Below are 27,983 nucleotides of genomic sequence, written 5' to 3'. Positions count from 1 at the left end.
TTAAATCACAAGTTATGAAATGCGCTCTCTGCATTTTCTAAAAGTAAAAAGGAGACCTCTGAAGGATATATCTTCTGAGCAAAGCTTACCAAACAATCATATTAGACAGACTGAAATCTACGAGTGTTAACTTTTCTATGTTTTTCAAATCAGTTGCATAGGAAATGTTTACATGATCAGAATTTGGGTCTAGATACGTCTGTCTCTGATGATATGTTCTTTTCTGTTTGTTAGTCCGTTTAGGTTGAAACTAGTGTTTTGATGATGGGATGGTAGCATGCAATGATGCACAATAAAAAAAATAATTCAACTAAAGGAGGAGCCTTGTATTATACAGTTAGGTCCGTACACCTAGAAGCTCCTCAGACTAGTCTCAGTCTCTCATCAATAAATCCTTCAAACGAGAGCTTCTAGATGTGCGGATCTTGTTGACTCTTCTTTACCTTTTTGTGTTTTTGGATCCAGCTTCTTTTTTGATAAAAAAATGAGGGAACATGTTAACAGTTATTAGAAAAATAAAGACTAGATTAAAAGCATAGTTGCCTGAAAACTCTAGGAAGGTTAGGATAATATTTCCATGTAAGCATGCAGGTATTAGAATTAAGCTAAAATGAAAAATGTTGCCATAACCTCAGCTTCTTGAATAAGAAGTTCAACATTACAGTTTGAATAGATATGCCATTTACGTCGCCGCTCCTTTCACTTAATGCAACTCAGAGCTGAAGAGCTCTGCTACATTATGTCTCCTGCATATTGAAAAAAAACCTCAAGTGTTAAATGATTACCATGCGAGGGCCACCCAGGGAACAAGTTCAGGGGAAAGTTGGAGGTCTGCTGCAGGTGTACACTCAAAGCTGAATAGTCTGAACACTCTCCTGAAGGATCCTGGAGAGAATGTAAGAATAGGACAAATGCAGCAAGGCTAACTAATAATTATCACAGGAAGATCTAATCTGAGAATGAGGTAGGTGTTGATTCAAACTTTTGGTGTTTAGAGGACACTGTGCTTCAAATAAGTCAGAAATATCTCTTTTCAATGAGCAGAAATTGCATTTTTTTGATCTCTGAGATATGAATTCAAATGCCGAGACATGCAGTATGGATAACACAGCGTGGTATTTCAGATCAGAAACATGTTTGTTCCTTTTGAAAAGCCCAGGAAGATCAAAACACATAATTGATCACCCTGGGGACATTAAATAAAAGGTAATACATTTAGCCGTCTGCGAGAAAACCTGCTCCACACATCCAACATTAAATACCTCCTCAGCGTTTTACATTGGAAAGTTTTAGTATCACTCTAACAGCTAACTTACATGGCATATCAAAGTATTATTGCTCCCAGGGGAGTGATCATCCACATCATCATCTCAGTCATTAAAAGTCAGCCAAAGTAACTTTTAATGACACTCTCCCTTGTTATTCTACTAGAAATAACCGGAATATAATTTCACTTTAAAACCCAATGGTAACAACTGTCCACTGACCTAGAAAATACAGAAAGTTTCTTAGAAGGTTTGAAATATTTATCTCAAATCTGCTCGCCCATTACCAACACTAACAAGGTTATGGCTTTGGCTCTTAGGTATTATGTTCTACCTGATATCTCAAAATGTACCCAAGGATATACATGGTATTAGCCGGACTCAAGGCCAAGAGACAAAGAACAAGTGATTACAGTTTGGTGGAGCTCCTGAGCTAAGATTTACCTCGTTAGATGGTTGTTGTTTTTTTATCCATAACTATGGATTGAAGGCAAACAGAGGCTTGATTTCAAACTTTAAGGGAATATTTGCAGGGTCAAGGAATCGTACTTAAGATTTAAGTTGTATTAATAAATAATACTAAGTGTGAGAGTTCAGGACTCAACAAGAGTCCGTTCAGAAATAACCTACAGGGTTTGAGGCAGTACTATAAAACAAAGAAGTGCAACTGATGAGTCAAGTTGAAAAGGCGCCTCTGATATTTTACGTGTTAGAAAACAAACTTAGGAGAAGACCTAAGCAGAGGTGTTTTTTCCATTTAACAATCTAGAGGACGACAAGGAGGCCTTGTTCCCGGCAGCAAAGGTCAGGCTCTCGAGTAGTGTGGGATGCTGTTTGCATTCAGCAATGTAAAGGTGCTTAAAGCAATGGTTGTTGGGCTTGTATTTTTATATGTTGTCTTATGTCTTGCAGAGAACACAGAGCAGCACACAGAGTTTTGAAGACAGGTGTAAAGGAATAATGGAAAAAGATTAGCTGTAATACTACAGGGCATACATTGAAAACAAAAACACATTAGACTTAAAGGAGGAGGGAAAATAACAAAAACTAAATCCATCTATAGAATACAACCACCTCATTCTACCAAGAATTTAACATATAAATAACATTAATATAAATATGAATGACATTATAGGTATTTTGTATCTGGTTGAACTTGTTGGTCGGTTGGTTTTTCCCGAGATTTGCAGTCCTTAATACCCCCTCCTTTAAATACTGATCAGTCTGATGCCTCCATGTATCGGGACTTTAGCCAGATTTAGAGAGCCACAGGACAAAAAAACAAAAAAAGACAATCACAAGAGGGAAATACGCTTTTTGAGCTTTTCATTTTAATGAATTTGCCTCCCTTTCTCAACCACTGCATCTTGATTCCTGCAGAAGTTGTAATTGCCTTACAGGGATTGTGCAGCAGCGCAGTGCTCACTGAGACGCTGTCTTAGATACCCATGTTTGCCTCTGTATCTGTGCGGTAATTAAGGTTTTGGAGTCACCTCAGGAGATATTGTGGCAGCTCCTGCTACTGGCTTTGGCAATCTGTTGTGCAGTGTTTGGGGTAATGGGTTAGGAAAGAGTTCTAGAGTTTGGAGAGCACCTCCCCCTGAGTGAACCTGTCTGAGTTTATTGGTATTATTTAGAATGACAAATGAATAAATGTGTGAAAAAAGCTGCAATTTTCACCTTTATTATGGTGCTACAAGAGGAAATTACAGGATAGCTGCAACAGCCATTAGGCTATCTTGTGTCATTTAACGAGTGAGTCCTCTGCCTTTCAACGATTAATGCTACAGTGCTGTCTCTTGTCAAGCAAATTACTTGGCGCACACAGGTAATGAATCCTATTATAGAAGTGAATAGCTTTTCTTTTTTTTTTCTAGTTTTTGAGAGGCTGAAGATAGAATTCACTGAGGAAGCTATCAAAAAAGAGGCCAAACATTGTGTCATCAATTTTGATAATATCCATAAAGAACAAAATCTATAATTTAAGAAGCCGTGCATCCCAGTTGGCTCTGTCAGAACCACAACAACAGTTAATTGCTTTGTGCCTGGGACAGCCTGTTCTCGTACTTGGGAATTTGGTTTGACAGCACCCTGTACTTCTTCCAACATAAAGTGAAACCCCAGTCAGAGCTTTTGCCTTTAAGATCAGAGCTATTCCTCTCTCGCTCTAGGGGCGACCAATGCCGGCGCTGAGCCCTGGTACGTGGGTGCAGGGAGCCAAGAGCCGGTGCAGCCGGTCAGCAATGGGATTCTGATTAACATTTTTTTTGTGTGGAAAAGAGCTGGTGGTGTAAATGACCAAAGCAAGTGCGTGAATGACAAGCTGTGAAGGCTCCAGAACAGAAAGGCCGTAGCTTTTTAGCCCCCTGAGGGAGAAGCTTTGATTTATTTACAAACTGTTGGGCTCTGTGATAAGTAAAAGCAGCAGCGTCAAACACTGGTGCTGCGTGCCTGTGTTGTTGCCAACATTAAAGGCAGCTCGAGAAAGAAAGAAAGAAAGAAAGAAAGAAGAGAGCTCTCTACTCCGGCGTCTCTTCCTGACAAGAGGCAGCTCATTTGTCCCACACTCTGTCTGCCACTGCCGGCGGATCATGATCATCCTTCCACCGCTAGATTAAGGTGATGCACTACACGTATCCGCCTTTCAAAGGGCTGTGTGATAGGTTGCATGTTTTGAAGTGATGCATAGGTTTGATGCCAATGCTTCTGACAAGTCACAGTGGGAAGTACAAATGATTTCCACGGTAAAAAATTCCACTAAAAAAGAAGTCTTGACTTTTCTTTTGACTCCTCTTTAGTTTCATGGCCCATTCAAGTCTCTCACATTACATCTTTGACTAGTAATAAAAAGCTCATTGAAACTGTTATATTCCAGCATTCTGGCAGAGAATATGTTTTTTGCATAATGATTTGTGGGATTCAGATCAAAGTCATCGACCCACATGATAACTGTTAAATGAATTTTTACCAAACTTAAACTTCTTAAAAAAGTTGGGCTCATGACTGTTCATTATTCTCGCTTGTGCCTTTCAAGGTCATCTGTGCAGCTTATATAACAGTCTATGTTAGATAAAAGTGAGTTATTTTTGTCATATCTGTTCCATCAGCATACCTCACATGTTCCCCTTTTGGGCAGTGCGTTGTCTCGTTGAAGCCAATTTTTGTGATCATGTCACCAGTTTCCGATGTGACCTGGAGTTGATCCCTCATACATTGAAGCCATGTTTACACTTTAATACTCGTGAAGCTGATATTCAGGTTAACCCCTAACCCCTATATAAGTTTCTTGAAAAGATTTGCAATGAAAAACTCCCAATGGAAATCATTCAACAGAATGAATCTGCAAAATACGGTTGAGGCATTGACTTCTTTGACCTCTAATGAAACATTTTTTTGTATAGATTTAAATGACTGCATATACCAATCCAACAGATTCATATCACACGTTTGCACACTTTTTTTCTGAGTGATTCGCAATTATTTGCCATTCCTGTAATTTTTTTTCTTTAAACCAATTCAAAAAGCGTAATCACATAAAATCCAAATAATGCTTTAACATTAAAAAAAAAAAACACTTTTGCAAACGAGGATTCACTCTTTCGTGCAGGTCTACAGCACAAAGTATCTGACTGACACCCCCAACTGTAAAACTCAATTTTAGGGATGCTTTCGCCAGATTCTGAAGCACGACATCTCACGGCCCAAAGCTACCAGCTGCAGAGTGACGTTCCCTGCCTCCATGGCCTCCAGCTTCTTATTTTCTTGATTTTCCACATAGCTGCTTCAGCCTGTCCAAAAGCCAAATGAGGAAGAGGGCACGAGACAGTTTGTGACAGGAGGAAACACAGGAGGGGAGGTGGCATGTTTTACTGTCATTTCATATGCAGAGTCCTCACTAGATGGCAGTGTAGTGTAGGATTATAGTTTGACAAGTTTTACAAGATGTGGCATCATTTGAGAAACTTTCTCCGTCCTCCTTCTCTCTCTCTCTCTCTCTCTCTCTCTCTCCCTCTTTCTGTGTGTCTGTGTGTGCGTGGGTTTTTCAGAAAATGCAATAACTCCTCGGAGTTATGCCAGTATTGAGGAAGTGTCTGAGCCTCACCATTTGGATGTTTATTTTAATAACTTGTCTTCATCTTACCGTGACCTTTGACGTCGCTGGGTGGTGCTCTTTGACCGGGCCGTCCTGTGGGTGTGGTTCAGTGATTGCAGAGAGCTCAGGAAATGAGTGTTTTATCAGCCTGTGCAAAGAAAACAACAACAGCGTTGTGGGTGGGAAAACAGAGAAACTTCTATATTTAACTCGTCAGATGCTGCCAACTCAAATAAAACGGATAGTGGATAGTTTCCTGTTAGCATCCCCTCCTAAATACATGGATTTTGATTAGATGAATAGCATTTGTGTTTATGAAGGCCATAGATATTATAGATGTCCGATTATAGATGTGACAGAAGAGCCTTGTATGAACTGAGATCTGCACAATAAGGTAACAAAAGACGTATTAATACAATAAGACAAACTGCAGCCTGGCCTCGTGATTGTGCAATTGTTGCTAAACAGAGACAAAATGGTCATTTGCTGCTGTCGCATCTAATACCCTACATATATATCTTATCCACAGTATGTACTCTGTAGATGCCTGGTGTATTCAGGTGGCGCATTACAGAGGGAGAGCAGCACATCCTACTCGCTCACTGTAAGAGTGAGTATGTGGGAGGAGGTGATAGCGGGCAAGCATTCACTGTGTGCAATGTCCTCCTCGACAGCAAAATTTAGAACATGAAGCACGCTCAATATGCAGAGGAAAAATATGCTTGGCAGGAGTCTGCTGCAGTGTTGCTCCTTTTATGGTTCGATACAAATTTGCAAGGTTTTGTTTTTTTTGCTTAATAAAACATTCAGTGTTAGCTACTAAAATATCTACTTTTGAAGTGCTTTGATTCAAATGTGATTCAGGGAAATTTGCCAGGATTAAAGCAAGGACAGATATATAAGCGTATATATTTATACATATTTATATATATATATATATGTTGTGGGTGGAAGATTGTCCCTCCCATTCTTTCAGCCCAGTCCAGTCCTATCTGAAAGCACGGACTCCAGAACCTCCTCTGACAAGTTTCCTTTGCCTTCCTGTGAGAAAAGGCAGCCGCTGTCACAGAGGAGCCGAGGGAGTTCAGGAGATCAGAGGCAAAGCAGCAGTTCCCTCTCTTCTGGGGAACCAGATGACCCTCTTCAAAGTGATAATGTAAACAGCTAGTAACTGGTGGAACCGTGGGAGTTTGAGGTAGAACTGGAAGAATTCTTCTACAAGATAAGTGCTAAAGAGACCAAGGCTGTAAGTTCTATTCTTTTTTAATTTTTTTTAACCTTTTTATACCTTATAGAAGGCTTTTGCTTCATTTTGTGATATGTCGGTTTAAGCGCTTCAGGAGATTATTTTTCAACACCATACAGCAGATAAATGGCACTTTAATGTTTCAAAATAAAACATTTTCCTTGCACATTTTTGGTTAATTGTTAAATATGTCCAGATAATAGTCTGCATGCTTGCCAAAAAAAATGATTGCCTCTTTTCTTTTGGATTATTTTCTAAATTTAGCATCTAGTTCGTAGTAGATCTTCATTGCTAAACTAGCCCGTCTACAGCTGCTGTTAACTCCAGCTGCAGAGGCTTAAAACAGCTGCTTTCAATTAAAGCCCCCCCCCCCCACCGCAGAAACATTACCCTGAACAAGCATTTGTTGACTTAAGATGTGAGGCAGGGGAAGCACAAGATTTCATAATATGTGTGTCTGCTGATGTGAGTTATAGATAGCCATAAAACTGAAAAGGCAGGTCTTGACCCACACCCTTTTTCTACCCGTGCAATGGATTGTTACCGTTCCACTTCAGATTTTAACACAGTTTTCATTTGGTGAGCTTGACGTGAGATTAAGTTTTATGATTTCATCAGCTCCTCGCCAAATGAACTTGATGATGAATGGATTTCTTTTACTGCACTACATTTGGAAGTTTTTTAGTTAGTGGTAAACATTGGATTTTTGCTTGACGGTCGGTGGTTTTACAGGAGTTTTATAGCTGAATTAAATTGAAATCAGCACCTCATTTGACTAAAGCGTTAGTTACAATGTGACAACATATAAGAGATTGGTAAGCCAAACCGCCGCCGCAGCCCTGAGTTAGAGTGAACCACACACCAACCACTAGATCTCCAACATGGACACCATCCAAAAACAACCACAGTAAGGACTGCATCCAGCTCCTCCACTTAGGTAAACAAATTCTGTCTCTCTCCACTCAACTGCAGGGTCTGTATGTGAGTGTGTGTGAGAGAGTGTGTCGTGTGTGCTGATGCAGTTCTACACCCGAATGCTGCAAAGGCACCGATCCAACTGTAACAATGTAAATTGTTCCAGGTTCAAAGTGTGCTCTGTTGTTGCCACCCACCCTGCTGTGGGAGGGTAGCAGGCCCAAATTTAGCAAGTCGCAGAGTGATATATTCTGTGTGAAGCTATCAAAACAATGGCATTGTTCCGCAGCAGAAATAAAAACTCTCTAGTGCGAGTTCTCTCCTCCTCTCCCCAACCTTTCCCTGCCAGGTTGATTTGAAAGCTTTGTGTGCAAGGCTGGCTTCATGCAAATACGTGTGTTAAGATACAGTACTCCTGGAAAACTGCAGCAGGGAAGCTCCTGCTTCATGTCAAGGAGATGAAGCACATGCCTGTATGCTCAGTAATCTTTGATTCTGTTTGGAAAGAGACCATTTTTCACAATTTCTTTTCCTTTCCACGAGAAATATTCATACCAGGACTTCTGTATCAGCTAATACTGAGTGCCCCCCTGATACCAGCAGGATTTTAAAAGAATAGACATATTAGTGGTGAATTAACACGGATTGCTGACATTTTGCCAGCTCTGACTAATAGGGACTCTCTGCTCTGTTTTTATTTGTCTCCTTCAAATAATAATTTACCTGAAATGTGTATTATCTGGGGGGTTAAAAAGCTATGATTTTGGATCATCATGCAATAACTGGCATACCTGCTGTGTTGTACACAAGGCCACACTAACGGAGACCAAGACATACCCGAGACCAGAGTGCTCTGAGGCCGAGACAAGACCAAGACATTTATGGATAAAGACCGAGTCAAGACCGAGACCAAGGCAGGGCAAGACCGAGATCATAAATATCACGGACAAATCATCATCTAGTGTGCCGGGGGCATGTGACTCACTTAGAATGTAACAATGTGAAGGTTGCGGATGTAACCGGGGGATAAAAATCCAATTATGAATGAATGGAAGTTATTTGTTCTTTTAGAAAGGGGCGATTTCCTTCTAATCACAGCGATGATGGAAAATCAGAGGTGGTCTTGACCGGTCTTGATTTAAAAACCGCCCAATCTGAGACCAAGACAAGACCGAGTAAAAATGCTCTCCATTCCGAGATCAGACCTTCAAAAAGTGGTCTTGAGACCAAGACCAATTCCGAGTATGACAACACTAGCAGCTGATAAGAAATAACTGTCTTTTGGCAGTATAGGAGGCCAAACTCTATTTTCCAGGGGTTTGACTGATGTAGCTGTTTTTTCACAATGCTTGGTCCAAATGTCCTATGTGTCAGCAAGTGAATTCATAAACACCAAGCAGGATAACTAAACAGAATTATATTGACTTATTTATAAAAATAAAACTTCATGATAGGATCAACGGAGTATCAAAGATTGTCTAATAGGGTCAAGATCATTACACCGTTTGAATATTTTTAATGAGTGTAAAAATGTGGCCCAAAGCGCTTCAAAGTCCATGATCACATTCAGGTGTTTGAGGGCAGATCATGTGCAGCTGTGTTGGGACCATTACTGTTTGAATTATTCAGAAATATCTACATTTTCAATATTTGGATGTGGAAACAGAAAATAAATGTGTTATTTAGTTGGCACTTGGAGTCAAAAGTCAGGTGGAGTTGATGAAAGGAGAAATTACCCAAGAATCATTTTCAGATATGTTTATCAGGGAGTGGGCTGGCAAAACTCTGAAAGGGATTATGGGCAATATTTCAAAGATGTCTGTAGTTGGAGGGGAAACAATTGTGATCTCAATCTTCTTGGTCATAAACACAAAATGGATTTGGCTAATGAAGGAATACAATGACCCTTTAGCTTGTGCTCTAATTACTCAGAAGAACAATCAGGCAAAGAGGCAGAAATGTTGTTCTTACATATGGGATAACTAAAGTGTTTGAATTATTTTTCTTTGACATGCACTGTGCAGATAACACCCTCTTGTTTGCAACAGTGGATGTAATCTGGTACACTCTTTATCTAATTCAGCCTCAGACGAGAGACAGCACAAGTACCAGTTACCATGGTAACCTTGTTGGTGAAGAAGACGTGAGACAAAGTTGTTTTATATTTTTTAACCCTACAGATGAATCATGAAAAAACATGTATCTATCTGGCCCCAATAAATCCTAAAGAGGATCTGGTCTGGTATTTTTTTTTGTATCGTGCCCAAAAACAAAAATGCAAGAGAAAGTCGGTTCTGGCATGTATTGTTCTTGCTCTGCAGTGTGTAGGTGACATCTGTAGTATCTGAAAGTAGGGGCTGATGTAGACCATTGCTGTCAGCTTGAGGTAGAGACTCTGCATGTGACAGAGAAAAAAACAAACAGCATCTTTTATTGTAACACATTTTTTACAGTTGAGAAAGAGGTTACTTGATGTAACGTAATGCTTACTTTAAATTCCAGTACACTAACACATTTTCACCTATGGTTTGATGCAGTACAGCAATATAACTATTCATCTGTTATCATGTCTCCAAATTATAATGAATGACCTGAGAATGAAACAGTCTACATTTGGGTGCTGATGGCCTTCAACTTCAACTTTATTTGTCCCTGAAGGGCGATTGGCCTAGCGGTTGGGTCGCCTTCAAGTCCAGCCTGTGGCTTCTTTCTCCACATGTCATGGCACATTTTCTCTCTCGACCTGATTTCCTACGCCACCGACTGTCTTGTCCTATCAAAATAAAAGGGAAAGGTTAAAACACAGGTAGGTTCATAAAATCACAGAAAAAGAGTATAAAATTAAAAGTGTAAAAGGGTAAAATTCCCCAATTTGACACACAAGGGGCTGTTTTTCTGTCAATTTGAAAACAGTTGTATAATGATTTTTTGGGGGGTTTTACGGAGCTTTTACCAAATTGAACAAAAAAAATCCCTAATGATGTCACCGTGAGGTCAGCAGACTTATCTCAGGTTGGGTTTCGTGGCTAGTTTACAGTCTGCATTTCAATCTGGTGGTGTGGAGTTTGAAAAATGAACATGTCGGAGAAACAGAGAGGGCATGATGAATAAAGTTATCAGGCTGCATTGTGGGAACTGTAGGATCTAAGTCCCACGCAAGGAACTAAAAGTTCATTTCTCTGGAGCTCTAGTGGTTCTTTTTTTTTTTTTCTTCCTTTAATGCAACTCTCAGAAGTCCCCCAACTTTACACTTCTAAAGTGAATTATTAAATCACTAGGGTTTATCCAAAGAAATATTATTCAATTAATCCAGTTTTATTGAAAGAGAAGTCATGAATTGCCTTGAACCGCCCTGCTTTTTACTGGTAAATATTCTCAGAATATTTTTGTTATTCAATTTTTACATGTAATGCACACCCAACAATGTAATACCTGTAATGTGAAAAAAAGAGTGCAGACCTTATGAGTCTTCAACAGCTTCCTCTATCCCTCCTTACTAATGATCAGTCCGTTATATCATGTATCTGTCAAAGAACAAGACGTCTGCAGCTTTTTCCTATTGAGAGAAACCAGATAAAGCCTGTGGGTCATCATCAACCTCGCAATGAAAAGCAGAGAAAAGATTTATCTAGGATAGATGGAGAACCAACAGGTCAGAAGTTGCTTTAATGGATCCCGGCTTTTCAGTGCAACATGTTCTGCCTTCTTTCGTACCAGCCTGCTTTCAACCACAACGAGGCGTCACTCAAAGTTCTTTGTACCAGTGTTTCACTCACAGGCCTCACTGTGGATTAACTCTGGTTCCAAAATGCATTTCTCATGTAGCATGATAAATTGACAACTTCCAGATTTCTTTAAGAACATTTCTCACAGAAAGTTGGTTGTGATTTTCTTTTGTTGTTGTTTGAAGCGTTCTATCAAAGTAAAAACTCAACAGATTTTTGACATCAACTGTTTTCAATAGAAAGTAAGACACATAGCCTACATGAGAAAACTTAGTATTAAACTACATAGAGCTGGTTTCATTAAATATTTTTAAAAGTAGATTGAAGGTGTTGGAGGAAGATGTTTCAGGTTGTAGATGCTTTGACTAATGACTTTCTGAGATACTCTGAGACACTTAATCTCAATGAGGTTTAATACATATTAAATCAAAAAAATAAATAGGGGATATGCCCCAAGTTATTTCACCTGAGTTAGTGCAGTTGGGCCAGAAGACAAAATGTTTGTTTAAAAAAAAAAAACCAATATGGGGTGTCAAGGTGAGGTAGCAGATCTCTGCAATGGAGTTGCATTGTGGGTAAATATAGATTTGTTTTTGGTAGACGCTAGAGCCTGACCCTGTTATGTTTTTCCTTGTTTTTGTCATCAGCGCATACAGATCACCCTGAACATTTTAGAAAGTTTTCAGGACTTTTGTGCATGTGTGGAAACACCATATGAGACGGTCACAGTTTGGTAAGGTTCAGGAAAAAGACTAGCTTTGGCGTTCCCAGGGAACCAGGGAAACAATCCAACCCAGGTCTTGAATGCTAGGTTTGAGTGAAAATACACAATACCTTACTAATTAAATTATTCTGGTTCTGCTGGAATGACTAATTGATCATTATTGTTATTGTTATTTTACTATTATTATTTTAACCCAAGAGTTTGATGGTAGAGCAGTGGAGTGGTCTTTTAATATTCACCAGTGAGTCTACCCTCCACAACACAGCTTGTGGATATCAACCAACTGTGGTGTAGAATTATAGGTGGTAGAGTCACAATCAGAATTTCAGGAGAGTTAAATATGTTGCTCGGTAGGTCTTCCTTATGACCTGATATTACAATCATAGCTATTCATCATTCACCAGATTGTCTTGGCTTAGCCTCTGTAAAAACCAAGATGGCAAAATAGCTTGAATATGTGTAATGACATGTTTTGTCTGGATTGAACCAATCATAAAAGATATGACTATTTTCCCATATTCTACATTACTTTTGCATCTTTTTCTCCCCTATTCATCCAGGCACTAAATGCATATCTGCATTTGGAGGTTTTGTGACAAGACAAAGGTGTGCTTTTATCGGTGGACTCTCAGCGGCAGTCTGTGTGAATGAGACTTGAACTAATAACACCTGACATTTGGTCAATCCTTCCAAGATAGACTGCCCCTGCTGAAAAGTTCAAATGGTGAGGGAGAATGCTGGGGCCGGTGGGTGGGAGGGTGCTGTGTGTATTTTGTACGTATGTGTGTGTCCGCAGACATTTCAGCTTGTGTGTGGTTTCGGTGCGGGAACTGTGCCAGAAAGAGGGAGGCAGGGTTTCAGGGGGTCACACAGCCCTGGAGTGAGAAAGTTCTGCTTTTCATTACATCAACCCATATGTCTACATATGTGCCCCGCCTCCCAGACTCCACTCCGTTTCCTGGAATTGTTATATTAGTTAGTGATCCAATCCTTCTTTCGCTTACTCCCCAAATCAAGACATTTCTGTGAGTGTATCTGATTGTGTATGATTAAAGGTGTAATAACTCTGTTGGCAGGCAAGAGCATGCTGAGCAAAATTCCTCAGTTGCATTAACCTATTATGGCATGCATCTTAATATTGCTGCAATACTCTCTGGAGAAGCTGACCAGCAAAGCAGAAAAAAGTTGAGAGGTGGTTGGAAAATAGAGGGGGGGGGGAATCCCTGCTCTAACTCTAACCCAGGATAAATCTGCACATCTTTGCATTTTGTTTAATCTTGATCTTATTCCACGTTTGCCGTAAGAGAACAAATGTAATGCACTTGAGGAAGAGCAGCGTGTTTCCTTTAACCACCTAGCCAGAGCCTCCATTAAGTGGTGTTATCATCACTTTATTACTATTACATGAATGTATGTGTTGTTATATAATCACAAGAGCAGAGCCAGCACATTCTGTGATGCTGTTTTTATTGCATTTTAAACCGATGCAGTTCAGTATGGTGTGCATATAACTTGATTTAAACCTTAAATGGACCACAAATAGGGTGAGTCGATGTCTGATTCAGCGTGATGGGAATTAAGGAATAAGAAACCGTCTTTGTGAGTTGTGAAAGCATCTGTATTCCATTGCTTTCTCTGTGAAAATATATATGTTGGAAAACTTCGGCGGGTAGAGGCTCGTACTTTTTTGAGTGAGCACTTGTTCTGGCTTTGAAGTGCTCTGTTTTGGTGTAGCTGGGCCATACAGCTTTGATGTAAACCTCCACTGAGGGGCTGTGGGAACACAGGAGCCTCGGTTATTTATGACACAAAGTGGCAGGAGTTAATGACTCACACATAACAGAGGCTCCGGGAAGAAGATTAATCCAGTTAAATCACAGAATCGGCTTCAAATCTTCTACAGAAACTGTAGCAACACTAACAAGTTCCTTCTGGGATATTAGGAATACAGCGGTATTGTAATGAGGGCGCTAAACTACAAAGCTTGTGTGGGAATATTGCAGCGTGGTTTTAAAGAAGAGCCTAAAAAAAGCTGATCTGATCCTGAGTGGCCGTTCCTTTGTCCCGCTGCATAAATAAGGCCTAGTGGGTGGACGAGTGAAGTCACATGGTCACTTTTCCTTTTTCCCACACAAACACACCCACATCCTCCTCCATGCAGCCACTCTTCACTCGTCTTCAACTCTCTACTTACTCGCAGCGGGCAGTCTGCTCCGTCTGGATACTGTAGCAGCATCAAGTTGCGCCCTGCAAGCTGCTCTCCCTTCTTCTCCTAAATGTATCCGAAACGGGAATAACAGTCGGATATACTTTTTATGCACATTTTGTGGAGCCCTCTTCGGAGAAAAAACTCGACACCTCATCGTGGGAGGGGGGGGGGAGTTAATTCACAAACTGGACACTTTGTTTCAGGTAAATTTAAACTTACAATAACAGTTTTTCTTCGCTGGATGTGTGTTCGCTTTGTGGAGCTTGTTTCGGCTCTTCAAAGAGAGTTGCTTCGGCTATTATAAACCTCCTCCCGCGTTTGTTTTTCAGTGGGGAAAAAAAATGGTTTCAAGATGTAATTCGATGCCATTTTCCAAGCACGGTTCTGGGTGACCACCTCTTGCTCAAATTGAAATAAAAGTTGAGTTCTTGTTTTGGCTCAGTGAAACAATTTCATTTCCAGGCCTTTTGTGAAGTAGTCCTAGCACTGTGCCCTGCTGCACCCCTCAACCCCCACATTGTAAAGAACTAAAAGGTGCTAACTGCTATTCAAATTAGCTGATTTGCATGAGGCCTACCTTTGTTTACTGTTGACAAAGCTTTATGGCTTCTGGCTTTGTAGAGGCTGTTGCTGCTTTCTTGTGTCACACCTTCTGAGTTGGCCTCACTCTGCGGAGAAAGAAAGAGAGTGAACTTTTAGTACCAACTAAGTGACTGAAAAGGGCGATAAGAATGAGAGATGTCACGACTGTGTGCTGAGAGATTCTTTATGACGGTGTTAAACTGTATTTGCTTCTGTAAAGATGTCTGCATTGTGGTCGCAGCAGCTGTGAATAACTCATCCTCTTTGCACATGAACAGTGTGGCAGCATCAATCATATAACAATGTTCTCCTCGCCCCATCCCTCTAATTACATGAGTCACCATTGCACCCATGCAGTATCTTCTCTGTTAAATCAACGCCTGTTGCCTTGACAGCCTGAATGCAAAACAAGCTGTGATGTTTTATCCTCTCTTTACAGATCCCAGAGGGCGAGTGGGAGGCTGTGCAGTGACAACATGAGTCTGGTGGATGTAAGACAGACGGCGGGGTCTCTAACCCTGTCCCTGTCCAGCAATGACTCCAAGGAACGCTACTTTGACCGCATGGACGACAGTGACCCCGAGTACCTCCGCAGCAGGAACATGTCCCCAGACCTGAGGCAGGACTTTAGCATGATGGAGCAGAAGAAGAGGGTCACCCAGATCCTGCAGAGTCCGGTATGTACCCTGCAGCTCTGTATAAGTGCACTCCTACACAAGCGTTCACTGTGTATGAGTAATAAACAGAGCTTTTAGAGCTGCAGAAGAATAATTTACCTTTACGCAAGACTGACTTTAATGCATTCTCTCTTTTTCTCGTTGATGTGGTGGAAGTCATCTCATGTACTCTTCTCTACTTAAGATATGGGATGATATGTGAATTTAGTTTATACGGTTGCCATTGTCTGGAGAAAAATTACCCTCACCAAGCTCCATATCCAACAGCGTTTATCTCTTTGTGGTCGTATCAGTTTTTATTACATTTCAAAAGTAAATTTCTCAGAAACTAGACAATTTAACCATATTAAACAACTAAACAAGCCAATCAAAACAAATAAACTGGCAATAACTTTCAGAATAAGTATTGTTACAAATCAAGTATTTATTCAAAGAGATTTACTGTCATTCCAGAGCATGATTGAACATGAAAGCAAACAATATTAGGTACTCAGGTCTCAGCTAAAGGAAAGAGCAATACTAAAAAATACTACCAAACTTAACTTGTATTAAAACACGTACACTCTGTGTAAATTAGGACTAATTGAACTTGCAATAAGCACCTTTTCACTATTTTCAGATATTTTTAGCATAAAAGATTAATCAAAAGTGTTTATTTTAGATGGAACCTGCCCTTTCATTCAACACCAATAAATAATAGAAGATATAATCTCAGTGTAATATAAACCGAATTAATGATAAACAGACCAGTGCAGTCTGGTTTCAAGAAGTACAAGGAGTTGCGATAAACATGTAATGCCAATGAAGTGCATGGAAATAAGTCGAGACCACACTCATCTGCGATTGCATAACAACTGGCCCAACAAGTGGAGCTCATCTCATCACCATGGGAACCATGGTCGGATGAAGCAGAATGTTGGAGCTTAGCTTCAGCACACAGGAAAAAAAGTGCTGTTTCAAGATTCACAGTCTACCCTTGAAGGCAAAAATTGATAGTCAGGTTTAATGCGGTCCCCCCTGATTCTTGTAAACCCCTTTTCACAGAAGTACAAAGAGCCTTTAAGAGGCCTTTTGTGATTTGTGTACAGTGGTAATAAGAAAACGTCTGTGAGCCTGCCGTTCTCCCTGACACATCCTGAGTAGGTGCTGGAATGAGGTTAAGATTAGGTTGGGTATAAAAGAGGTGTAAGGTTAACGGAGCTTTACGATGGTGTTTGTGTTCCTTCTTATCTCCTCACCTCACGTTTTATGAAAAAAAGAGTGTTGTTTTTTTGTCTACAGGTGTTTAAAGATGAGCTTGAAGGCCTGATTCAGGACCAGCTGACAAAGGGCAACACTCCCACAGGTCTCCTGGCTCTGAGACAAATCGCTGACCTGGTCATGGCAAGCACTTTGGGAGGAGCTGGACCCTTGACGTCACCCATCAGTGAGTGGCAGTGTGTTTCAGTGTTATCGCGTGTGAATGTCTCCATATATCCCCTTTAGGCCTGAGTATACTCTGCTTATTCACATTATGCAGGCTGAATATGTTCATTGTCAGAGCCTGACTTCTCAGACTCTTGTGACACTGAACAACTCTGAATCTGTTGTTTACAGCATTCTTTTTGACAGTGTTTCGATTCGGGAGCCCTCATGATCAGTCTTGGCAATGAATTAGAGCAGTATGTGCAATTCTAATTATGTTAGCTTACCCTCTTTGCCTCATGTTTCTGGAAAGGTCATGGAGCATCCTGGAACTAAGAAGATCACATTTTAAAAACTTCAGGGTAGTGATTCCTCCGCATTTATCCAGAATTCCTGAACTTCTTCCCTGAAATGTAGGAAGATCAAGACGTAATTTATTAATGACAGTGTTTTCCGCACAAAGACTGTATTTGTCCCTATATTGTATTATTTACTACCGCCTAAGTCTATTAGCTTACTGTTTCTGTTTCTGACCACCATCTAAAATCAGCACTGCATTCATGTTTCGTAAATCGTCTGTATGCTCTGCAGATGATCAAATTAAGAGACAAAACGTCTGCTGTTACCCTCCTCTTTAGATGCATTGATTGAGGTGCAATCTCTCACAAATATAAACCTTCTAATACTGATGCCTTGTTTTGTGCAGACAGTGTCTGCTGATGTTGCTCTGCTCCCTCTTTGTTTTGATATGTCACGTATAAGCTCTCTCACATGAGGTTCACTTGTTGTGAGAATGTCCCAAGACGTTTGTTATTACAAATCAAGATTTAAGTGAAACAATATTAAGGTCCCCTTTTCCCTGTATCACCACATGTCACAGAAATTAATCAAATTCTGGATTATGTTTACATTTCATACAAAAATAATTCTTCATTCTGAACTACAAATTAACTCTACACAGTCAGGAGCTAAATCAGTGCAGAAACACAAGAACTATTAAAGTTCATATTTGTCCAATGAAAATATCTGTCATTGATGTAAAAATCGTTTAAGCTATTAATGGTTACTATTGAGTCTGTTTTCTTATCATTTGATGGTCTGTGGTGTGTGTCGGTGTGTGTGTGTGGGGGGGGGGGGGGGGTCCTGCTTTCTTGTCCTTTGTCAATCACATCCCTGGAACTTGGACTGAAACTGAAATGCTTGTATTGGTATACATTACTGTAGGAAATGGTTGTGAAGCTACACCAGGAGACTTGCTCTTTTAAAAAGCTAAAGTGGCTGTAAAAACAGGTTCCTGTATTATTAGATGCCCTTATATGGTAATATAGCCCTAAAAATACCCAACAGCTTCTTGATGGGAATTCTAAGAAGACCTTTTTAAGCACCAGTTGTAGAGATTTAAGTTCCCTGGGGAAAATGTAATGTTGTTGATGCTTTACAAGTATCTGACGATGTTATGTCTTGTGACAGGCGTTGGGATGGTGACTCCAGTCAATGACTTGTACGGCATCGAGTCACCCTCTTTTGCTAAAGGGGAGAAACAGAGTCGTTGCAGGCTGGCTAGCCTCTACAGGCTGGTTGACCTCTTCAGCTGGGCTCGTTTTACAAGCTCCTACATTACTGTGAGTACAACTTCACCATCTCACTCCACTGCACATCTGCTTATGTATGCCGCACAAGGGCTGTGTATTCTTGTGTTCTTGCTCCATGGAAGGCTTAAAGGGGAATTCTGATTATTTTTAGACTATATATTATTTATGGCATTAAGAAGTCAGATTTGTGAATATGTGTAATATCCTCAACAGCAGGAATCCACATTGAAATATGTGATGAACACCTGCGATGTCAAGATGTAAAGCTCAGATTTTTCCCTAAAGACAACGCCTGAAAAGTTATCAACCTTCACACTGATTTTTGAGTTTTTAGACTGAAGACAGCTTCCCTCTGTGGTTCAGAGTTTTCTCTATCCTTGAACTTGTGAAATGAGTCTCCTTGCTCCGAGTATCTGCAAACCCAGCTTAAAGAACTTTTGTGAAAGTGGAAAGATTTGGTCTCCTGTGGAGTCGATGCCTTTTAACAGACTTTTTGACCTAGACGACTATGTAGTTATGGGGAAAATACTCCTAGAGGGGTATCATTAGGGTCAGAAATGTGTGTATATCACAGTCTCAGATTCTTCTACTGGATCTTAACAAACAGCGGTTGTTCGCTGAAATAAAATGTCAAAGGATTCAGAAAGTTTGCTTTCAACTTTTCATTGTATCCCAAGTACATTTTGGATTCTTTGTTATTATGTTAATTTTGTCCAGGTGCGTGTCAATAAGGAGCAGGATCATGTTCTCATTGGTCCACGAGGTCTGTCCTTTGCTGAGGTGACAGCAGCAAACTTGGTAAGCACGCTGATGTTATTTGCGTCATGTGATATCCCCTGAGCACTTATGAGGCCTCTGGGATACACGTTACTTGTTTTTGTAAGGACTTTATGGAAATTCAACTATTGTTTGTTGTTTGCAGGTAAAAGTAAATATAGTTGCTGAGGTGGTGGACCAGGGTTCTACTGATCTTGGAATCGACCACTTTGGGTTTGCTTCCCATGCCGCCATTTACTCAATGCGCCCTGATGTGAGATGCATCATCCACATACATACCCCTGCCACAGCCGCTGTAAGTACACTTCAGAAGAACATTATATGAGCTGAATTTTAATCAAAAAATAAAAGGTTGCTGCTAAATTCTTATTCACATTAGAGGAAAAGGGGAGAATTAAAAGCAGCCCCCTGCATGCCTAGTTAATTTTGATACAGGCTCTCTGTAATGGGCTGTGCTATTTCCTTTGAAGCCTGGCAGTAAAATGCTCAGCATGTGATCAACACTGCTGTGTAGAGTTTTATTAGTGGCCCATAGCAAAAAAATATGCCTCGATCTAGTTGTTGGTGTGTCACAGTCTCAGTTGCTTTTATCCCATGTTAACAGGTGTCCTCCATGAAATGTGGAATCCTGCCCATTTCCCAGGAGGCTTTGCTTCTGGGAGACGTTAGCAGCTTTGGTTACCATGGCAGCTTGGATAATAAAGAGGAGAAGGTGGAGTTTCAGAAAGCTCTGGGCCCTACTGCCAAGGTAATGTCGAATCAAAGTACTTCATTCATGACAGGCTGACTTTGTCATGAGATAGAGCAGGCGTTCAACAACAGGTTGGGAAGAAAGTCCAGAGTTATTTATATTTATATATATATATATATATATATATATATATATAAATGCATCAAATTAATAAATAAACAGTTTTAAGCCCATCAAATTCAAATTTAAGATTTTACTCTAGAATGTGTATTTTTGCATTTGCTTTAAATGCTGACATTTTGTTTAGAAGAACCTAACCGCTCTTATCGGTCTGCAATATATGAAGCAAAAGCCAGAAGATAGTTAGCTAAGCTTAGCATAACCAATATCTAGGAGCAGGCAGAGAGCTAGTCGAGTAAAAAAAAATCAATCTGCCCGGGGGGGGGGGGGGGGGGGGGTTTCGTCAGACTACGTATTGGACTGAGGCAGCTCTAGAAACTCCCTGTCTCGCGCTGGTCACAGTATATACGTCATCAACCGGTCCCTCTTGCTTGCATTGAAATGTCCTGACAATTACCTGCTGCGTTCAAATACTGGCTCAACCCTCTTGAAGGAATTTTTTCTTTCCAGTATTTAGTATTTCCAATTTCTGGACAAAGTCTGGGTGAAAAATTATATTCACAAATGCAGCTCACCCCGAAAATGTAATAACATTTTCAGGAGTTTTGGTGTACGTGTGTATAGGGCTTAGGGGAGCTTTATGGATTCTAGTAGTAGTCCTATTTCTGGACAAAACTTGACCAGCTGGTTTCTCCAGCTTCTGGTTTGTTTATGCTAAGCTAAGCTAATTAGCAGCTGACTGTTGTTTGGCTTATTTTACAGACCGATATGAAAGAAGTGTCCCATCACAAGAAAGCAAAACAGCCTGCCACAAATTAGAATTTGACAAAACCCCGGTCCTGCGTCAGTGTCACAGAGGAAGCTTTCACAGAGAAACCGAGAACATGGTTCCCTTTCAGCATCATCAATTAAGCTCTTAATGCCCACATTTAAGTTTGGTACTAAATCTGCACCGAAAAGCAAAATTTTCAAAGAAAAACTGTATCTAATACTGCACTTGCATGATGCACATTGATATGGTTATATTTACGGTTTATGCATACATGAATTATTTCACGTTGTATTATCTCAGCAGGATTTTGTTCAGTATAAATTGGTGTTTATGGCAATGATCAGGAAGCTCAAGGATTACCCGTGTTTTTTTAGGTGATGATTCTAAGGAACCATGGGCTGCTGGCTTTGGGAGAAACAGTAGAGGAAGCTTTCCACTACGTGTACCACACACAGCAAGCTTGTGAAATCCAGGTATGAAAAAAATGTCTATTCCTTACACCACCTGTTAATGAAATGTAATAGAAGTATTCAGGTCAGAGCTGTTTTGTGGCCTTGATAGACTTTTTTTGTATTAAAAAGCTGACTTCATGTGTTGAAATTGTTAGCATGATTTTTATCAGTTCACCACCTGTCAAAATATCTTTCTTAAAACTCTTACAAAGGAGCCAGACTTTGGTTGCGAATAACAGAGTATTACAGCAGTGCCTGAAATAGGAGAAAAGAATACAGTATGTTTGAACAAAGCTTAGTCAAATATGTGCTAGAGAACACTGTTCAGTCAGAGGCAGCTGGAACCTGCAGTGTTCCTGTGACACCTGTTGTTATGTGTTGTGGAGGCTGTTGTAAATAATATATAGATAATCCTGCTGTGTCTGGATTTACTTCCCTGTGTTTGTCATATATTTACCTCTTACTTCACTTATAAAATTGACTTGAAATGAAGGTCGTTCTCTAAAAACAGAAAACGTTGTTCATTCTGAAATAAATGTTCTCCATTAGAATCAGTCTCGAAAGTGCAAAATTATTATGAATGCTCTCAGGAATTGTTCAGTAACAAAATACTAATTTGGCTTTTCATCCAGAAGTAAAAATGATGTATACTAAAATGATTTTTCTTATCATGTGGTTTCGTGTAGGTGAATGCTTTGAGCTGTTCACGGAACCTGGACACTCTCGTGCTCCTTGATAAGGAGAAGTTCAAACCCCTGACCCAGGGAGTGGCCGCTGCCGGGGTGGTGATGGACAATGAGGTCAAGTGGAAAGTGGGCGAGGCCGAGTTCGAGTCCCTAATGAGGATGCTGGACAACCTGGTAAGTGAACTCTGACCTGTTGCTTTTATCCATGCTTTGAGTTTCCCGTCTCTGGCGCTTCCTTGAGGGAAGTGTCTGATTAGAGAATACAATGAAAGAAGATATGGTTTAGTTAATCTCATTTGTGTAGTTGAATCATAGGTGAATGCTGGCTGTCACTGTACTAACATTTTCAGTATAATTACAGATCAGCATGTAATTCATTTCAGACCTCATGAACAACAGTGATCTTTTATTTTTTTTAATCTGTGGCTAACATGCTGTCTAGTTAGTCCTAAAAGATTGCTGTACTGTGTACCGCACTTCCACCAGCTTCAACCTCACTACTCTAACCACACTGCTAATGACCAGGCCCTGACATCTTCTGTGGAAACAGAAGATGTCAGACTGTGTCTGTTTGAGTGTGCAATTTACTAACAAGTGTGGCTGGATTGGGCTGCAGCTGTTAGCTCTGTGTGATCATAGCCCGCCCACCCTCTCAATCATAGCTTCCAGATGGTGAGACATGCTGTGGGCAGTTACAGCCGCGCAGACCACACAATCATTCAGAGAACGACTCTAGTGCACTCAGTTTGGAGATGGGATTTGGCCTTTTCTCAGACATGGCGCTGGGTGCAAATGCCAGTACACTCAATGCAACAGGAGGTCTGTTTGTCCATGCAGGAAGGTGGGGATCGCTAGATATGGTGAACAGGATGACGTCAAAATGATCCTAAAACACAGGTCACATCTAATAACAGAACAGGACAATAACGTACAAACATGGACAGTTTTCTAAGCAAAACAACTCCATGTTGGAAACCTGTTTTAAAAGGATATACTAATAACCTGTCTAAACCAATCAAGGACATGAAATAGTAAAAACTGGAAGTGTGTAAATAAAGCATTAGTTTTTTTAAAAGAAAGCTGTTTCAACCAATCCATTTATTCGTCTATTCATTACTTGCATTCATAACTAAAAGCAAAATGTGACTCACTCGCTCACAAAAGAACTAACTGCAGCTCCAGCAAACATTTAGCCAGTGCTGAAATTCATTTGAATGCTACAACTGCTGCAAATGTACACCCAGTAATTAAAGGCCATGGTGCATGTGTATCTTGTTTACTAGTGTGTTTTCCTTAATCTGGGCCCCCTTAAAGCTGGTTACAGGTAATGTTGTTCCTAATGTTATTTGTTAATGTTTTTTAATCAGAACAATATATATGTTAATCAAGCCTTTACCCAAGAAGCACAACTAATCACACACCACTGTGAACAACACATTGAAAACAATAACAACTTGCTTACACTCTGCATCAAAGCCAGACACAGAGATTTTTTTTCAGTTAAAACTTTTCATATAGCCTGCGAGAAAATGCCAGTTTTGATTTTGCTCTAACTGTTGTACTGTCTGCCTCAGACTGCTCTCTGCTCATGCTGCAAGTTCCCATCAGATTTCTTTGATGTCTTGTTAACAACAGCCTCTTTTAAACCAAAGTTTCATTTCATCCCTCTAAAAGTGGGCACATCTGCAAAAATGCCGGTTGTATATACAGCACTGTTTAAATATTTAGAAGCATTGTGTCAGTGAATCTTGGGTGGCCCTTTGAATGTTGTAGTGTTTATACTTGTTATTCCTTAGTTAGAAGATTTTCAGGAAAAACTGTTTGGTGAGTTAGAATAATGTTTCCCCTCTCTGTGACCTTCTAGGGATACAGAACAGGTTACTCGTACAGGAACCCCATTGTCCGTGAAAAACCCCGCTCGAAGAACGACGTGGAGATCCCTGCCACGGTGTCAGGGATGCCACCAGAGGACAGTGAACTCGGTCTGCGTAGCCCCTTCAAGTTCATGGCGCAGAAACAGCAGAGAGAAAGGACCCGGTGGCTCAACTCACCCAACAGCTATTTGAGGGTCAATGTTCCTGAACATTCCTACAGCGGAGATGTCAGCCCCAGGACCAAAACCATGGTATGGTCATTTCTTGTTTCTCATCCTCACAGAAGAAGTTGTGAGCCTGTTGCTTTATATAAGCCTGCCCTCTTGTGGCCTGTTTGAAAAAGGCACATTTTAAATGTCTTGAGTTTTCTCATCAATTTTAAACTTATATAAATCTCTTGAAACTCTGTTTTGTGTTTTTTTTTTCTCAGTGGATGAAGTCGTCAGAGCCAGGAAACAGCATCGGCACACCAATAAAGATAGAGGATCCAAATCAGTTTGTCCCTCTCAACACTAATCCCACAGAGGTTTTAGACAAGAGGAACCGGGTCAGTTGCATCATAATCACATTTGTTTTATTACCTCTGCAGCACATAGACTAACTTTCACTTACTGTGTTTAACTTTATAATGTCATAATTAGAGCTGGTATTTAAAACTCTTACCGGACTTCAAGCTTAAATATAATGTTTAAAATTAAATTGATATTGGAAATTTTTAAACAAATTGATGATGAGAGCAAACAGGTTACTCATGACATTTTTGTTTTTCATGCAAAATGTACAGGAATAAGGGAAACTGATTATTATAGGGTTTTGGCTAAAGTGCATTGAACTACCCTAATAAAATGCCATTTTATGGTCAATGGATCAACATGGACAGGGCTTTGGGAAGTGTGATAAGACACACCACTCACGCCTTAGTGAGCTGAGGCAAATAAGTGACCAAACTCCAAATAAGCCTACAGAAAAATGGAATTGCAGTAGCCAGGTTTCAACCAGCAGAGGGCAGTCACTGTGAATATTTCTAACACAATATGTAGAATTGAAATACGTTCTACTCAAATGTCGAGATTCAGACCTGAATTAATCAACAACACTAGTTATGTCCACATTTCATGCTTTGTTTTTTTCTTTTTTCAGATTAAAGAACAGCACAGAGGAGAGCAGATGACTCCAGGACCAAAATCTCAGTTATTGTCAGGAATCGTTGTGGACACCATACCTGGACCGGTGAGCATATGTGCCATTAGTAACAAGTTAGCCACACTGTATGATATATAATGGGACACAGTTCATATATCTTTCTCAACTACAAAATTATATAATCCCAATAACCCTTCAATTATCACAGAGCTTTACAACAAATCAGTTTTCCTGTAGCAAGCACTCAATCACTCAAAAACAATAAACTCATGTATCAAGTCAATTATGAATCTGCAACTTCTTTTTGGCTCTGCTTCTTTCAGTTTGCAGTCGTCCTTCAGTCTCATGGATTAGTGCTTTAACCTAACTACTCACCAACAGGGGGTGTCAATAAACTGCTGGTACTATCTACAGGTAGCCACACTCAGGGCCTCTTCTTGTAACATTATTACGACTGAGCATAGCAACCCTGAAGCCTGCCCGTCACAAAAATCAGTAAACAGATAAATACATACTTAAATGTGATCAATAAAGGCAAAATGGACAGTGAACGTGTTTTTGAGTGTCACCCTTACAGGTCAAATAACCTGCAGGCTGCTACAGGAACAAGTCTAATCTGTTGTCAAATCAAAGGCTAATAATACATCAGTGGAAGTCAGAGATGAAGATTTCTACTTCTATAACTTGTTTTGGATTTTGGTTAAAATAAAAGTCCCACGTAATGCAGTCACTGTTTTGAAAAATGAATTAGAGATTCAGGAATCTCAAAACAGGTCTTTTAGATAACATGTTTTTTTTATTCTGCAGTGGCACAAAGGGAACTATGAAATTATTGTAAACACAAAAAAGAACCATTCGTCATACTTCCATATGAACAATAATCTGTATTTGCTTTAAATTGCCTGCATTTACTGTATGTATCTAATGTCTTTTGTATTTTGCCCCCTCAATCAGGCTTTCATCGTTGAAGATGAGGCGCACACTCGCTCCCTCCCACCGAATCCTTTCAATGAGCTGACAGAGAAGGAGCTGCAGGAATACAAGAACACAGTAGAAAGAAAGCAGCAAGGCCAAGAAGGTAGTCCATCTTTCTCATATATTTTTTTGGAGTGGTGTGTCTCAATCTCTGTAGCATGGTGCAGCCTGACATGTTTACTTGGAACCGTTCGTTTTATTTCTAACAGCATGCTATGGTAATACTACCTGTTGCTGGTAGTTTTTCTGCTATCACCTCTGCCCGGGTTGCAAGTGAGCTGAGCTAATAAAAAAAAAGGTGACATTGCAGAAGCTTAACTGTTATTCAACCCATACAAATCCTCTACTTAGTTTAGTACAAAATCTCATATCATCCTATGAGATATGAGTGTATAATGGTTTGGGGATGATCCTTTGCAGTCAGTGGAAACTAGGTTGGAGATACAAAGTTTATCTTGGGTTTTGACAACAATCTCAGACTTCCCCAAGCAATGGAGAAAAAAAACTGTTAGAAATAAAATTTGCATGTATTAGAACTACTTCTGTTACCTTGGGTTTGCTAATATTGTGGTTTAATACATTCCAAAAGTTTGCTTAATTTTGCATCTACTTAAAAACAGTGCCATTGGACTGTGTTGGCATTAAATTAGAGTTTTTGGTTCTTGCCTGGAGGAAAATGTGTAACTACATCTACTAAACCGAGGATATTATATATACAAAAATGTTAGTTCATGGTTTCACACTTTTTTTCTGTTTTGTTGAGTCGGTTCACAGGGATTGTGAGAGCCGAGCTGCAAATACATCAGTGTTGTCAAACTCCTCATGTCTCTGTCATGACTGTAGGCAAGGACAAAAATGTGTGTGTAGGAGAAAAGCATTTGAAACACTGTACACGAGTGTAACCCATTTTGGTTTTCACTGTCACAACAACGTGTCGATTGAGGATTGCTTTAGCAAGAAGAGATAAATGAAAGGCAGCCAGGCTATTAAACCAGCCTAGTGTTCAGTGGTTTTTATTTTATTAACCAAATTAGTAGCATGGGTCCAGTGGGGAAAGCGAGTTGGTTGGTTGGTTAGTTGTCTACCAGTTTTCAGTCCAAGCTGAAATATCACAGTGTTTGCATTGGTTGGACACTGGATGTATGCACAAACCTGGAAGAGCATAACCTTGGTGACTTTATAGTATTTTGACCTTTGTTCGTCCTGCATCTGGAGGTCTGGGTGTAACGTCCTGACTACTGTTGAGTGCATTACTTTTGATGCTAGATATCACACGAAATAGCGGGTGGTTCAAACTTGAACTGTTTAACATTAGTACATTAGCATTGTCATTTCAAGGATGTAAGAAGGCTTACTTCCATATCTCGCTCAATCTGTCATCTTACCATGATGCCTTACAGGTCGTAGTGTTGGCTTGAATTTTCACTTAAATAAGTTTGTAAGGAGTAACCAACGGCCACTTTATAAGTATGGTCTTTACTTTTGTGAGAGAAAATGTCCCTCAATACCAGCAGATGGCGGTAACGTGTATTTGTCATTCAAAAAGGGAGCCATGAAGCCTAGAACTGCAAAATAATCAATCACAGTGAGTTCTTTCACTGACAGGCCACCAATTCAACATGCTCAATTGATCTCAAAGTCACCAGTAGGGGCAGATTTGTGCCAATGATGAACAAATCATTCATAGAGCCCAGTCTTTGCCTTGTTTGTGTAAACATTAAATGATCCAAATCTGAACGGTGTAATTAAATTCATTGAATGGACCTCACTCATGTAAAGATACAGGCTTTATGGAGTAACCTGATATGCTTTTAATCCTTTTACAGAAGATGATGACGCCACAGATGCGGAAGAGATGACAACATTTGATGGTTCCACTATCTCCCTTTCACTTTCCCCCCTTATGACGCCAGTAAAGCATGGTAATTAGTTAGTCAGTAGGAATTGAATTTAGAATGAGCTGCTTGTTTTTTTCCAGTGTTCTATGTCCCCTGGTGTATTTTTTAAATGGGCAAGAAGTCCCCTCAAATTGAACTGATACTAAAAATGTATTAATGCATC

The 27,983-nt window shown here is 40.0% G+C and overlaps 1 protein-coding gene and 1 long non-coding RNA gene across 4 annotated transcripts in view; one reads left to right on the top strand and one right to left on the bottom strand.

Annotated features, from left to right (window-relative positions):
• The first annotated feature begins 6,353 nt into the window (after nucleotides 1–6,353).
• The window catches only part of add3b (adducin 3 (gamma) b), a 23,325-nt gene continuing 1,695 nt past the window's right edge, over nucleotides 6,354–27,983 (top strand). The window contains exons 1-14 of one of the 2 annotated variants that reach the window (XM_020630882.3): nucleotides 6,354–6,604; nucleotides 15,199–15,436; nucleotides 16,718–16,862; nucleotides 18,311–18,462; nucleotides 19,150–19,230; nucleotides 19,355–19,504; nucleotides 19,814–19,957; nucleotides 21,167–21,265; nucleotides 21,931–22,104; nucleotides 23,795–24,055; nucleotides 24,235–24,351; nucleotides 24,945–25,034; nucleotides 25,902–26,025; nucleotides 27,749–27,844. In XM_020630882.3, the coding sequence (XP_020486538.1) occupies nucleotides 15,236–15,436; nucleotides 16,718–16,862; nucleotides 18,311–18,462; nucleotides 19,150–19,230; nucleotides 19,355–19,504; nucleotides 19,814–19,957; nucleotides 21,167–21,265; nucleotides 21,931–22,104; nucleotides 23,795–24,055; nucleotides 24,235–24,351; nucleotides 24,945–25,034; nucleotides 25,902–26,025; nucleotides 27,749–27,844 (1,834 nt within the window). In that variant the 5' untranslated portion in view covers nucleotides 6,354–6,604; nucleotides 15,199–15,235. Of the gene's footprint in view, nucleotides 6,605–14,143; nucleotides 14,381–15,198; nucleotides 15,437–16,717; nucleotides 16,863–18,310; nucleotides 18,463–19,149; nucleotides 19,231–19,354; nucleotides 19,505–19,813; nucleotides 19,958–21,166; nucleotides 21,266–21,930; nucleotides 22,105–23,794; nucleotides 24,056–24,234; nucleotides 24,352–24,944; nucleotides 25,035–25,901; nucleotides 26,026–27,748; nucleotides 27,845–27,983 lie in introns of those variants that run through there. The other variant, XM_020630883.3, reaches the window with a different exon arrangement.
• Nucleotides 9,025–27,983, bottom strand: part of LOC109981897 (uncharacterized) — a 23,635-nt gene continuing 4,676 nt past the window's right edge. Inside the window, exons 2-5 of one of the 2 annotated variants that reach the window (XR_010666994.1) lie at nucleotides 14,755–14,845; nucleotides 10,979–11,075; nucleotides 10,111–10,292; nucleotides 9,025–9,914 (exon numbers count right to left, since the gene is read on the bottom strand). This is a non-coding gene — a long non-coding RNA (uncharacterized lncRNA). The remainder of the gene's footprint in view (nucleotides 9,915–10,110; nucleotides 10,293–10,978; nucleotides 11,076–14,754; nucleotides 14,846–27,983) is intronic. The other variant, XR_003808479.2, reaches the window with a different exon arrangement.

The sequence above is a fragment of the Labrus bergylta genome, chromosome 10 (assembly GCF_963930695.1).
Source record: "Labrus bergylta chromosome 10, fLabBer1.1, whole genome shotgun sequence".
Classification (NCBI taxonomy): domain Eukaryota; kingdom Metazoa; phylum Chordata; class Actinopteri; order Labriformes; family Labridae; genus Labrus; species Labrus bergylta.
The sequence above is the reverse complement of the archived record's forward strand: the minus strand, read 5'-3'. Positions and strand labels throughout refer to the sequence as shown.